General features: G+C 40.3%; 1 protein-coding gene and 1 pseudogene across 1 annotated transcript; one reads left to right on the plus strand and one right to left on the minus strand.

Annotated features, from left to right (window-relative positions):
* Nucleotides 1–14420, plus strand: part of LOC109195273 (neuroligin-2-like) — a 95666-nt pseudogene that overhangs the window by 78563 nt on the left and 2683 nt on the right.
* On the minus strand, nucleotides 9233–10789 carry LOC109196171 (interaptin-like). Its single transcript, XM_019349519.2, has one exon. The coding sequence runs from the start codon at nucleotides 10656–10658 to the stop codon at nucleotides 9345–9347; it is 1314 nt and encodes a 437-aa protein (XP_019205064.1). The 5' UTR covers nucleotides 10659–10789; the 3' UTR covers nucleotides 9233–9344.

Genomic DNA, 14420 nt, shown 5'->3' on the forward strand with positions numbered 1-14420 from the left:
CAGCATGCTCCGTCAGTGATGCTCTGGGTCTGTAGTCCCATCCTGTGTCTACCAGCTTTTCTCTAGTGAGAAACATGGGATGAGGAAAAATTGTAAAACTCTATTTTTAATCAAGTTCTGTAGTAGAAAGAAAGTTATGTGATTTATACATCAAGCATCCTCCCTCCGCCCTGAACCTCACCAAAACATTCCTCTTTCCCACGTCTCCTTTCAGATCTGTTCCACAGGGCCATAGCGCAGAGTGGCACAGCCATCTCCAGCTGGTCCGTTAACTACCAACCCCTCAAGTACACCAAGATCCTGGCCCGGAAGGTGGGTTGCACCTACGCAGAGACTGCTGACCTGGTTGACTGCCTGAGGCGCAAGAACTTCAGAGAGCTGGTGGACCAAGACATCCAGCCGGCCCGCTATCACATCGCCTTTGGGCCTGTTGTGGATGGAGACGTAGTTCCTGATGATCCAGAGATTCTCATGCAGCAGGTGAGGGTCTGATAACAGCAGCTGCACATCTCTGTTGTGTTTTATTATCCGAGCAAAGTGGTGAGAACTCCTGGGATCAGCCATGACGTGAAACCAAAACTAACCAAACTGTAAAGCAGAGAAAATAACTGCAGTGCTGGTGATGTACATGATTGGGCGGTATACTTTAGACACACTGAGAAGTTTCCCTTGTGTTGTCATGAGCATTTGCCAGAAGCCCAAAAAGCAAACAAATAAGACTTTATTAAAGAAAAGTATAAACACAAGTACACACAATGATGAGACACAACTATAGAGACAAAGAGCGATCTGACTGGGACAAGTAAAACTAACTGGGAGAGCAGTTTTCTTCCAACAGTCGCTACCAAAATAAAACAGGAAGCAACAAGACACATTAGCAAATAAGCTAAATGTAGTCAAACCTGGAAAATGTTAAGCTGGAACAGAACAAACAAGATGTGATCCTGTAATTCAAAGCCGACAGAGTCGTCGAGGTTTTCAAAGAGCAGGTTTCTCTTCTCAGTTCGATTGGAATATTTTCATGTGACAAGAATAAAAAATTATTATTCTTTTTTATTCATCCATCCAGATGTTATTTTGGATCATCTTCTGAGTGAAAAACTGAAAAAGCTGATTTGTGTGTATTATTAGTGTAAAGTAACCACTGCTGGTTGACCAGGATTTTTAATTACAAAAGAGATTCTTAAAAAGTTTTATTATTATTTGATTAAATAAATGCTACATTTTGAAGAGGCTGCAGATGCAATCAGTGTCATTAATGTGAAAGTCATTTTGTGAGACGGGGGAAGTGTTTTATATAAGGTGAAAACAATCAAACAAAAGGTGTGTAGAAAGCAGTAACGTGAATCTGAAAATCACTACAGGGACATATTGTGTGTGAGAGGAAGAAGTGTGAGTTTTGCAGCTCTATGCATTAATCAACACTGCAGACTTTTAAAGGATCGGCCCTGAAGCCGTGACCTGCAGAACAGGCAATATGATGAAGATCATGGACTTAAGAGTCATATACAGGTGTTGGGGGAAAATTCCCAAATAGAAGGCTGCCAAGTAAAACAGAGACACAGTGAGACAATATAATCAATCAATCACATGTACATGGGTGAATCGTCTCGAGAGAGAGTCACACAGTACATTTCTTTATTGCAGGTTATATAGGCATGTAGGTTACACAGCAGACGGAGGCAGTCTCCGCCTGTTCTCAGAATATAGATTGCTTAACTGACAAATGCATATCTTACTAAACATTCTGTCCGTACTATACTAAACGTCTGCTTAAGTGGCACTTTCCGTTCCTCTTTACACAGGAACTTGTCTTCACAGGCATTTGATAAGCATAGGCAAGGCTTCATGTTTATCAGGGTGAATCGTCATTCAGAGTTTACACAATCACAAGCAAAGCATATTTGAATAATAAACAAAATCTTTTCACATTTCCCTCCTATTGTTTAACTTTCACACTAGTTAAAACACCATTGGTTTATTATCTGTGCATGATTTCTTGCAGCGCATTTTTAATCAGCACGTCATACATTGGTGTATCACAGTATTTCAGTGTCAGGGGGATTATCATCATCTTCGTCCATGGGCAGTGTCAGGTATGCCTGCACATGAACTGCAACAACTTTATTAATCATTGATTGTACACATGGCAAAATACAAGAAGTAAAACAACAGAGTAGGAGTAGAAGAACTCCTACAAAAACCAGTCCTTTTATTAAAAGAGATTTCCAGGAACCACTCAACAGCCAGGTAAGCCAATCTTCAGTGTTCGTGACATAGTCCTGTTGCTGAGCGTCCCTGAGATGTTTCAGCGTGCGTAAGGCGTTGGTCATGTTGGAAGAGTGAACATTATCTGGAATGTACGTACAGCATGTGTTGTTAAAGAGTATACAGAGTCCTCCTTTTTCAGCCAGAATCATGTCCAATGCGACTCGGTGTTGCATCACAGTTATGCGCAGGGCATCAATCTCTTCATTTTGTTGATTGTTGATTTTGCACGAGGCATTCAGGAACAGTCCAAAGCGGTAATCCAAAGTTTCAATTCTTAACATGTTCTTTCCGGTGCCCACCCATGGAAACAGTGAGTGGAGGACCTTTTGTCCGGTGGTCCAAAGCTTAAATTCCTCTGGCACATCACTGCCATAGATGGGGTCATGTGGTTGCACTGCGGAGACGTCTCGTCGTCGTCTTGTAGTCTGAGAGCTATTTACAGCTGACATCCTGAAGGTGTGGTCTGAAATGAAGATTGGGGCACAGGTGCCCGTCCATCCGGGTGGTAGTATGAAGTAGGCACGTTGTCCACACAGCCAGGCCATTCCCTGCACCCAGTAGGTGCCGTTGCTGGGCGCGGACGTGGTTACAGGTGCGCCCTCTCCGTTGGCAGCGGTTTGGTTACAGTTGGTGGTGTTGCCTAGGGGTCCGTTACCGTTGTCTTGTCGGTAGCACATGGAGTGGTTCTTCCCTGGGGTTTGGTCCAAGAACACTGGGAAGTGTATAGACGTGTTCCGATTCGTCACGTTGAAGTTGATCCAGAAGAGCTGGTCACACGTTCCGTTGTCAAGTCCAGCGTTTTCGACGGTGATTACCTCGTATTGGGGTGGTCCCATGCGTTATTCATCCATGGGTGAATGTGGTCTTGTGTCATGTCACGGAGGTGTGAGTTGTCATGCGTCCATCTCGTCCGTAGGTGGTGCTGTTCGTCTTTTGTACCATCCTCTAGAAACATGAGGAGTCCTGCTGAGAGTAGGAGGACAGCCACGAGGACAACAAGCATCTTCATGACGACCAAACACACCTAGGTCCTCAGGTGAGTAGACTACTGGCAAGAAGAAGAGGGCGGGATATACCCAATCAGCCCTCCCTTCACCAGTCAGATCACCTGAGGGTAGGGGTGCCGGCGTCTATGAGTCTGGGCTGTCACTCACTTTCTTGCAGTGGCTTTGGTGAATCCAAGATGGTCTTTCTGCTATCTTACAGGCAGTAGGTGTGGTGAGTAGCACTTGATAAGGACCTTCCCACCTTGGTGAACTCCAATTTTTCCTTTGGAGTACTTTGATCAGGATCCAATCACCTGGTTTCAACCTGCAAGATACTGGAGAGTTGTTTAGAACAATCTCTTTATTTTCAAGCAATTTCAAGTTGTGAGTTTCTGAGAACTTTGTGTCAGTCTCATCCACATTTTTACCAGGCCTGTACACTCAGGCCATGGTCTCCCTGTTTCTTCCATGCATTTTCTCAGTCTCTGTTTTATTTCCTAGTGCTTCAGAGACCTTACTGATTACTTCATTAACAAAATGTGTCCCATTGTCTGATCTTATCAGAGTGGGGATGCCATATATTGAAATAAAATGGTTGCACAAACATTTTGCTACTGGCATCTGCTTTCTTTACTGGATAGATTTCTGGCCATTTTGAGATCACGTCTATCATCACTAGAGCGTATTTTGAGCCTTGGCATTCATTTAGTTCAATAAAATCCATGTGGATTGTGTGAAAAGGATGGGGTGGTGTGGGAAAATGACCTCTCTTTGGTCTAAGATTCCCTTGTACATTGTGTTTTTGACAAATCATGCATGTTCTGACAAATTCTTTTGCTGAAGTTTCGAAATTTAGAGTGTAAAAGTGTTTTGGAGATTATATCTCCTATCCCTCCTGTTGACGCATGGAGAGTAACTCCATGTGTCACTAAGGCTGCTGTTTTGTGTAAAGATTTTGGAAGTATTGGTTTTTCTTCACAAATCATCAAGTCATCTCTTAGTTGCGCTCCGCATTTCAGCCATTTCTTTTGCTCAGCTGTGGGAGCTGCTTTTTGTTCATCCTTTGTCAGTAAAATTGTTTCCCTTTGTAATTTCATAGTCATTCTTCTGATGTGCTGCACACTTGCAAATTGCTAAATGTTGCATCACATGAGGAGTTTCCTCCCATGTAAATTACTTGTGTTGCATCAATCAAGCAGAAAGCATCTCACAATTTATTGTATTACCAACTAAATTTATTGTCTGGTCACTGCTTGGTCATACCAGACTCTCTCTGTGTCTTTATTTTTCCTTCTCTGTTTTCACAAACGTTTCACCTATTGTCCTGCAAGCTGGAGAGTTAAATGTCAGTAGTGGGTAAATTCAGCAGTTGATAACAAAACTATTAAGTTTTTCCTGTTTTAACACCAATGTGAGATATAGAGGCGCACATATAGTGTGTGCTCTAGTGTAAGCTGCTCTTCATTGCATGTATGTGTGTTAGTACGCTTGCATGCAGGGCCTCTGGGCCTGTCTCACCCAAAAGGGCATTTTCTTAACAGTTGCCTTTCACTCGCGTGTGTTAAGAAAGGCAAATGTGCTTGTAGCAGTTGTGAGATTATTATGCTGTCATATATTACATTATACCTGTAATCAAAATGAGTGAATCATGATACTGCTGTAGGCCACATCATACTTCTTGTGTAATCAGTATGTAGTTTTAGTTTGCATCACACTTCTTAGTTAAAAGAATGTGAAAATCATTAGATTTATTAGATAGGTTTGTATTATCCTATACTGCTGATTTGCTGCTGATTTACTGTGAGTGAGTTACACTGTTTCATGACATTTCATACTGCCGAGTTATGAAGAGAATATTGTATTCAGAGAGTAGGGGCCTCTCTCTCTTTTTATTTTCTTTGTGATAGTAAAGAGAACAGAGCACATGCCACGGGAGCGTCACCCCCACCCTTGGTGGAAGCAGAAAAACAGGGAGCCAAGGTCATAACTCAGGCTCACAAAGAGTCAGAAAGAATGTGAATACTTAGTTTTGTGGCTGTGGCGCATTCTGTATAGCTTCTTTTCTTTGTTTAGTAGCTTTCTGCCTTCACCTGAGGGTGTGCCCTAAGCATGTGACTTCAGGTCTCCATAATTGGAGTTTATTTAAAGATAAATAAGATGATTTCATATATTGCTCGCAGATCATGCACTAGACGATATGTTGCAGTATTAGCCTGCTTCAACACTTAAACAAAACATCACTCTTTGTTTTATTATTATTATTATTATTATCATTATTATTATTATTATTATTATCCTGTCTCAAAACAGAAAATGAAATTGTAGTTGTTCTTGGCTGAGAAACACAAAACCTCTTTTTTTTTTTTTCAAAACAAGAAACTAAGTTTTAATTTCTCAGCCTTGTCACATAAAACAAAACAGACAACCCAGCTCTCAGCTGGCTCTGGACTTATCATCATCAAGGACACAAAAAGAAAAAGAAAAAGCTGCTGCCAGAAACAAAGCAGAAGTGTGAGGAAAAAAACTGAGCTCACAGACAGCTGCATGTGTGACCCTTAATATGCAGCTTCTGCTCTAAAAAACAAATAAAAATAAAAAATGTGTAACTTGCTCATCAGCTTGGTAGTGTCCACATATTTAATTCATTTTATTCAGCTTCTCAAACCTGTAGCTTTAGCTGTTGTATACAGGGTTTGGCTTATTAGTTGTTAGTATAGGTTTGCTCTTCATCTTAACAAAGTCCCATCTAAGATGACAGGTTTACAAGCAGGTCAGGTGTCTCTATGCACCTGATTAGTGTAGTTATTTCCTTATTTTCTTCATCTCCTATATCATTGTACTGAGTTTGAGCAAACCTTAAGCTTGAATCAGACTACTTTTAACAATCTTCCACCTCACATCATAACTGACTGAGGTGCCTCTTCCTATTAATAGTATGTCATTGTTAATGTTATCATTGTATTGTTTTTCCTTTTTTATAACAGCAATAGTATATTACAATACACTACTTTACTACTAATATACAATAGTATATTAGTTTATATTTTATTATGTATCCATCAAAGGCCGATGTGACCTGCAGCTTCACACCTTCCCAAGCTGGAGACATTTTCCTTGGCTGAACAATGACACAGCCTTAATATGCCTTATGCATCTCTCTTTTTTATTTGATATATTTTGTGTGAATTATCTGGTTTCACGCATTCTATTCATTCAGCTTGGTTGTCTTCCCAATTTTGTTTCATTGCTTTAATTTAAGTTAACCTTAATTTAACCTTTTGTTTATTCCACTTCATTCCTCTTTCCATGCTTTAAAATATTACAACTCTTGTGTATGCTTTGTTTTCTTTTTAGCTTCCTTTTCAGTATTTATTTCTGCTTGGAGGGTTTCTTTTAATTTAGTCAATGCGGAGGGGCTACATTTTCCCTCTCACGTGGGACATTTAGTTTTCTTTGGATTTCTCCATCTATATGCACTAATTTGTCCGGCGCCTGGACATTTCTTTTCTAGCCACTGCTCGTCAGCAGTGAGTTTTGTTGCTTTATTTCCCATTTTCTTATTTGTTTTATATGTTTATTTCTACTTATTTTATTTATTTCTTTATGTATTTAGCGCTTAGTAATACACACACACACCTGCGGCGCTTTCACTGGCACAAGAACAGAGAGAGGTGGCTGACACGCCCTTCTACTTTTGAGCTATTCTCAAAAGCGGTGTCGACTTTATGTGATAAAACACGACCTTCCTCTCAGTTCACCAGTACTTCAGCAACCAACAGTAAACAAATTAGTGGAATAGTTCAGCCTCCTTATTGTGCTGTAAAAATCAACTTATTCCACCAAAAAAATAGACAATAAAAGACAGACAGTTTCAACGCGCGTTCACGCTACCAGCTTCCTTAAAGCGAGCGTAGTGCTTCCAGCCTCTCTTGGGCGAGCTTATAGGCCTATCTTTACCCTTTCGGGGAGCTACCAATCATTCTTAGACGAGCTCAATATTTATTTTACTGCTTCCAACCCTCTTAAGGCGAGCTGACTACCAGTCCTCAAGACGAGCTTTAATGCTTCCAGTCTCTCTTGGACGAGTCTATTTTCTTTTAAGTTTCGTTTTCGTTTTTGCGCAAACCTTTATTATCTCAAAGTAGTCTGTCCTACCTTGGCGCTGGTTTCTTCAGATGCACCTGATCAGCCCCCGACGGTGCGGACCGCTTGTAAAACGTTGACCAAGACCCGAATTCACGCTCTTGGGTTTTATCACACACCTAGTGCGTGAGCTGCCGGCAGACTTCAACGTGGGCTTCTCGCACCGACGGGACCTGGTGAGGTGCCTCTTATGGGAGCTGCTTTAAATAGGCCGTCCCATCCGGCTTCGAAGGACCAAGAAATGTTGGGGGAAAATTCCCAAATAGAAGGCTGCCAAGTAAAACAGAGACACAGTGAGACAATATAATCAATCAATCACATGTACATGGGTGAATCGTCTCGAGAGAGAATCACACAGTACACTTCTTTATTGCAGGTTATATAGGCATGTAGGTTACACAGCAGACGGAGGCAGTCTCCGCCTGTTCTCAGAATATAGATTGCTTAACTGACAAATGCATATCTTACTAAACATTCTGTCCGTACTATACTAAACGTCTGCTTAAGTGGCACTTTCCGTTCCTCTTTACACAGGAACTTGTCTTCACAGGCATTTGATAAGCATAGGCAAGGCTTCATGTTTATCAGGGTGAATCGTCATTCAGAGTTTACACAATCACAAGCAAAGCATATTTGAATAATAAACAAAATCTTTTCACAACAGGGTTCTTGAAATCCTTGAAAATGCTTGAATTGTAATATTGTCTTTTCAAAGTTTGAAAAGTGCTTGAATTTCAGATGTGGCTCTTAAATTTACTTGAAAGTGTTGTAACTAAAAGTTACTGTGACTCAAACATAGAAAAATTCAATTTTTTTATTTCCCACACCTAATTTATTAGAGATTATTTTATTTAAAAGTATTTTATAGCATATAACACCTTTGAAAATATGCTTTGGTTCACATTTAACTCCAGAAAATCATCAATCAAAATATGGATATTACCTGACCAAAGATTTGTGGTGACGTCACTGCTCTTTTAACTGTTTGGTGTCTTTGCTTTGTTTGCTGGTTGTAGAAATGGTTTATATGAGCTCTTAGCCAAGATTCTGAGGTGTCTGTGGACACATTACTCATGTTGGCACTTATATTTCTGACCTCTTGTTATAACCGATTAAACGTGATCTCCTCGCTTTTGCCCCCATTTTTGGTGGTGTAGGTGCAAATGATCAGTCATGACATTCTCATAATAAATAAGATACTGCAAATAATTATTTCTGCATTTGTGCGATTGAAGTGAATTGAAAATGTGTATGCAATGACACTGTTTTAAAGATTTGGCCTAAACAATTTTGGAGTGAATGAGACTAAACATGATGACCTAACTAGTGATACCCTGACACACACACACACACACACACACACACACACACACACACACACAAGCATGTTATGCCGGTTTCAGCTGAAACAATGTTTCAAACCATATTCCGGGTTTTTAGTTCACCATCTATGAGGTTTCAAGAAGACAATAAAGACAGATCTGAATGTTTGAAAATGTTTTGGAAAAATTCTGTAAAGATGAGATGAAAAATACTCAAAGGATAAATTCAATTGGTTTATTATTTAGATAATTTGAAAAAAAAGTTAAACAAGCAAATAATGAAAAAAGGTAAACAAGTAAATAAAGAAACAAGGTAAAATGAAGTAATAATGAAAAAAGTTAAACAAGCAAATAATGAAAAAAGGTAAACAACTAAATAAAGAAACAAGGTAAAATGAAGTAATAATGAAAAAAGTTAAACAAGTAAATAATGAAAAAAGGTAAACAAGTAAATAAAGAAACAAGGTAAAATGAAGTAATAATGAAAAAAGTTAAACAAGTAAATAAAGAAAAAAAAGGTAGAGGAGAGAAAACCCCAACAATCCCCTCTGAGCAAGCACTTGGCGACAGTGGGGAGGAAAAACTGCCTTTAAACGGGCAGAAACCTCCGGCAGAACCAGGCTCAGGAGGGGACAGTCAACTGCCGGGACTGGTTAGGGGGGTTAACAGAGGTGGAGCAAAACGAGGCTACATCAGGTGAGGAAGCAGTAGCGTCTCTCCTCCGGAACAAGCGGAACCATTTTGTCTTCTTTTTCATGCACTTTTCCACGAGCGCTTTTTTCTCCAGGATGAGATTTCTCAACTCATCGATTGTTTCTGTGTTTTGCTTTTCAAGTTTCTTACATCTTTGTTCCACCTCTTCTAATGTTGCTTGTTGTTCTTCAAGCTTGTCTTTGAGTTGTTTGGATGTTGCCTCCTGTATCAGCTTGTCCTTGTGCATGTCTGCATTTCTCTCTTGGACTTCTTTGTGCTTGTCTTCTAACTGCTCGTTTCTTTTCTGGATTTCTTGGAGCGTGAGCTGCAGGTCTTCATGTATTTTGTCTTGTTGTTGTTTTTGTGCCTGCATTTGAGTGTTTTCACGCTTCAAGTTATTGAATTCCACCAAAATCCCCTTAACGAGCTCGGAGTTGTTTCTCGCTATCTGATCGATCCTTTTCTGCATCTGTGAGCAGCGTTTCTCCAGTTTGTCCTTTTCATCTTCCACTTTAGTTACTTTGTCCTCCAGCTGATTACAAAACTCTTGCAGTTTTAGATTTTTAGACTCAAAGTCCTGGACAATACGTTTTCCTTCTTCCAGTCTTTCCTGCTGTTGCTCTTTCTGTTGAAGAAGGTCTTTATTTTGGCGCAGTGTTTCATCCAGGCTTTCTTTCAGCATTTGGTATTTTTCCTGCATGCTCTTCAGTTCGTGCTGCAAGTCTCTTTGATTTTTGTCCTGCTCTTCCTTCTGTTGTTGGATTTTTCTCTTTTCTTCCACAACTTCACGGAGCTGTCTTTGGAGCAGCTGATCCATTTGGTCGATGTATTGGAGATCCCTTTGTGTCTTATCAGTCATCGTTTTCTTGTCTTGGAGCTGGTTGGTCATTTCTTTTAGTTCTGCGCTCTTTTGCTTATTTTCTTTAATGAGGTGCACAATTTGCTCTCGGGCCTGAGCAAACTTGATTCCCCAGCCCTCATTAATAATTTTTATGTCCGGCTGGCGCTGTTGTCTTTCTTCCAGCTCTTTATTTTGGGCTTCCATTCGTCTACACTTGTCCTCCAGTTGAAGTTTCTCGTCTTCAATTTGTTGCATTTTTTTCTGGAGAAGGTAGTTTTCCTTCCTACTCTCCTCTAATGCCCTTTGGAAGGATGAGACGCCATTTGGGGAAATTGGCCGACCACGCCAGGAAGGAGAGGCGGCGTAATCTTTTTGAAGTGGTTGTTTGTTTCTTGGAAACATGTTGGAGTTTCTATACAATGACTTTGAAAAGCTTTCCAAATGTTTCTGTGGTGAACGTTTCGTAGGCTGCAAACACAGATGCTGCTGAAACGAACTAAAACTTGCTGTGTCTCACCCCTATTTAAGGAAAAACATCAAAGATCTCCCTATGACATCATCACTCCCTAAGCCAATGAGATTGTCACAAGACATTTTGGAATGGGGTATTTTTTTTTAAACTGTTTTCAAACTTAACTTAAAATTTCAGTGTTTCCTAGTTGTGGAGTATTGGTTAGTCCAGCCGATTAAGAAATTAATTGTCACAAACATCCCTAATATTATATAACAGACAACAGAAAACAAAACAGTTTTTTTTTCTACGCAATAGAGCTATAATAAAAGTTTTTTTTTTAAATTATCCTACTTTTTATAAAAGAGAACATTTATTAAAGAATATGTATTTAATTAAAAATCTCTGTTCATCTAAAGCAGGGGTCAGCAACCTTTAAGACCCAAAGAGCCATAATTGGCCTACCTGGGGTTGAAAGTCTCGATAAACCGGCGAAACGCCGTGCAGGAAGAGATCATGTCCCTGCAGATGAAGCACTCGGAGCACGACGCTCACCACGACATGGAGCCCCTGCGACCCCACGACATCCTGCGGCCCCAGTGATGAAAAAATAACAAAATATAATTTTATTTGTATATTGCAAAATCACAATAATCTTCCAATTTATAACTACAAGTTAAAAAAAAAAAGAACTAACATAAATAAAATACACTTCAGCTAAATACTAATTTATTTTCCCAGCGGAGCCGCACTATAAGGACTAAAGAGCCGCATGCGGCTCCGGAGCCGCAAGTTGCCGACCCCTGATCTAAAGGGTTTAACAAAAAGGGGGAGCTTCCTGCTCGAAAATGAAATGTCCCCATTTTATGGGTCGTGGGTGCTTAACTAGTTAAAAAGAACAAAAAAACAAACAAACATCTGTCTCCTATTATTTTTGTGTGTCACACAAGAAAGAAGCATCAATATCTGATGAGAAGACATTAATTTGTTGGTGTTTGTGGTGTTTGGTGCAGTTTTCCTGTTTTCTGGGTTGTTGTTTATTTCAAGTGGAGATGAAGATCTCTAACAAGTTGATTTGTTCACATTTGCACATCTTAATTTTTAAGAGGAATGTGTTTGTTGAGTTTGTACACTATATGCATGTAAGGCAACCGTTTCCTTTTTCACTATTTTTGTGTGGTGCATTTTTCTCTTTTAACAAAAAGGGGACAAAAGACATTTAAGTCGTCCTAAGATGATTTGTTTAAATGTTTACATGGTCTTACTGAGGTGATGCAAAGTGAAACATACTTTCTCTTTTTTGGTAATGTGCTGGAAAAGCTTGAAAATGGACCTTGAATGTGCTTAAAAAGTGCTTGAATTTGACCCTGAAAAATGCATATGAACCCTTCATATATTGCAGTATTCACAGTTTATAGTAGGAATTTCATGCCAACAGCTATTCTTTATTTTGTTTACTGGGAAATGAAATGCTGCCAATTCCCAAAGCTGTGTTTCAGCTGCACTTCCTGTTGTAGACTTGTGATGCACACAGGCTCTGTTCCAGCACTCAGCATGTTCTTCCTTATTTTCTCCACCAGGGGGAGTTCCTAAACTATGACATCCTGATAGGAGTGAACCAGGGAGAGGGGCTGAAGTTTGTGGACGACAGTGAGGACAACGACGGCATCTCAGCTGCGGCGTTCAACTACACCATCTCCAACTTTGTTGACAACCTCTAGGGTGAGGACGCCACCTCTGTACACTGCCACTTTTTCAGTTATTCCATTTTACAGCCTCCTCTCACTTAACTGCGTTTTGCAGCAGCATCAGGTTTTGTCTTATTAGGAGCTGCATTAGTTGGTTTCTTAGTTTTTTTTCTTTTTGCTGTATTCATTCAAATAAACAGATAATCGTCAAAATGACAAATGTGGGCAATTATCAAAGCATACATTACAGTTCTGACAGCTTGAGTTCACATGAATTTTCAAAAGAATATCAAAACCTGTGAAAGTGCTTTAAGCGTTTAAAACCTGCGAGTAAAGAATGGAATCAGTAAAATGTAAAATGTGAAGTGAATCAAACAAGACAAGTGCTAAAGAGAGCCACCCATCCACATCACGGCGTGTCTGCGCCTTAACCTTTGAGGCTCTGTGGGCAGTAATGCTATCATCCCCCAGGTAGTCGGCTCCCAATCTCAGCGTCGTTGTTTCTGACAGATCGGCCTGCGAACCCCTCACAGCCGGACCACAGTCACAGTACAGACATGTTTGGATAATGCAGCCATGCTTCCTCTCTACTGCCTGTCACTCCTTCTGTTATGTGAAAGACTTTTTTTTCCTCTCTAGATTTTTCACTCGCTTCCTGGCTCTTGGTTCATCTCACCAACGTGTGCTTTGGTTTCATATCTTTCGATCAGACCGATCTCTTAAAAAATATCTCGCACTGCTGTTACTTTACTCTTAGCAGTTTTTCACTTTTATCTTTCTTCCCCTCCTGTGCTTCTTCACCAGGCAAAGACATCCTGAGGGAGACCATTAAGTTCATGTACACAGACTGGGCGGACAGGGACAACGGCGACATGCGGTGGAAGACTCTGTTGGCCCTGCTTACGGACCACCAGTGGGTGGCACCAGCTGTGGCCACTGCCAAACTCCATGCTGAGTTTCAGTCCCCAGTTTACTTTTACACGTTCTACCACCACTGCCAGACCGAGACGCGGCCCGAGTGGGCCGACGCCGCGCACGGAGACGAGATACCTTACGTGTTCGGCGTACCGATGATCGGTGCCACGGACCTGTTCCCGTGCAACTTCTCCAAGAACGATGTGATGCTGAGCGCTGTGGTCATGACTTACTGGACTAACTTCGCAAAGACTGGGTAGGCCTCATGTCATAGTAGTGTAAACTGTAGCTGTTACGGTTTGTTCTCTGACAGAACTACAGGCTTATCAAGCAAAGGTGTTGATTTAGCTGTAGACTTTAATGTGTTTCCAAAGTGTTTCCGTTTTCTTACAGTTCAGGTAAAGTTGTCTAAGTCTGTTAACATGTCACAGGACTTAAATGGCTCAGGGCTCAGTCTCTGTAACACTTTAACCAGATCAAATTAGTGATGATTTAAATTAAACATAATCTCAGATTTTACAGTTTTTTGAAGAAGTTGAAAAAAATTAAATATCATTCAGTCTATAATTTGAGCTAAAGAGAGAGCGAGAACAATCAAATTACAGGAGAAAGAAAGAAAAGTTAATGAAATGTAGCAGCGACATGTAAACACAGTTGGATGATGAAGTCAATGCATCATGGGAAGTTTCCCACTGCAAACTGAGCCTATATCAGCAGGACTGAGGGTTGATTTAGGGTCGTGTGCTCCAGTTTTAACTATAGGCTCTGTCAAAAATGATCAACACAGATGTAACATGAAGAGCCTTTCAAGAACAGAGAAATTGTGGTGCGGTGATCGTGGTCCCTTCAGGTCCCCTGACTGATCACTGCTAGAGAGGTACAAAGAAAAACTGAGATATGTAATTTATTAGCGCCTATATTAAGAATGAAAGGTTTCTTAGGATCAGCTGTAAACAATTACAAAATGAATTACATTAAATTAAATTAATTAAACATTAAATTCTTTGATCTATTGAATTTTTTATTGTGGTAGAAATCCTAAAGTGTTTCTACTGTTGTCATGTGCTTTGCTTTAACACTCTAACAGGCGATGCTACCATAGAACTGTTG

This window comes from Oreochromis niloticus, linkage group LG3, assembly GCF_001858045.2.
Source record: "Oreochromis niloticus isolate F11D_XX linkage group LG3, O_niloticus_UMD_NMBU, whole genome shotgun sequence".
NCBI classification, from domain to species: Eukaryota; Metazoa; Chordata; class Actinopteri; order Cichliformes; family Cichlidae; genus Oreochromis; species Oreochromis niloticus.

What these genes read in the sequence shown, in the direction of transcription:
- LOC109196171 (XM_019349519.2), bottom strand. Translation starts at nt 10,658, where the DNA reads ATGTTTCCAAGAAACAAACAACCACTTCAAAAAGATTACGCCGCCTCT.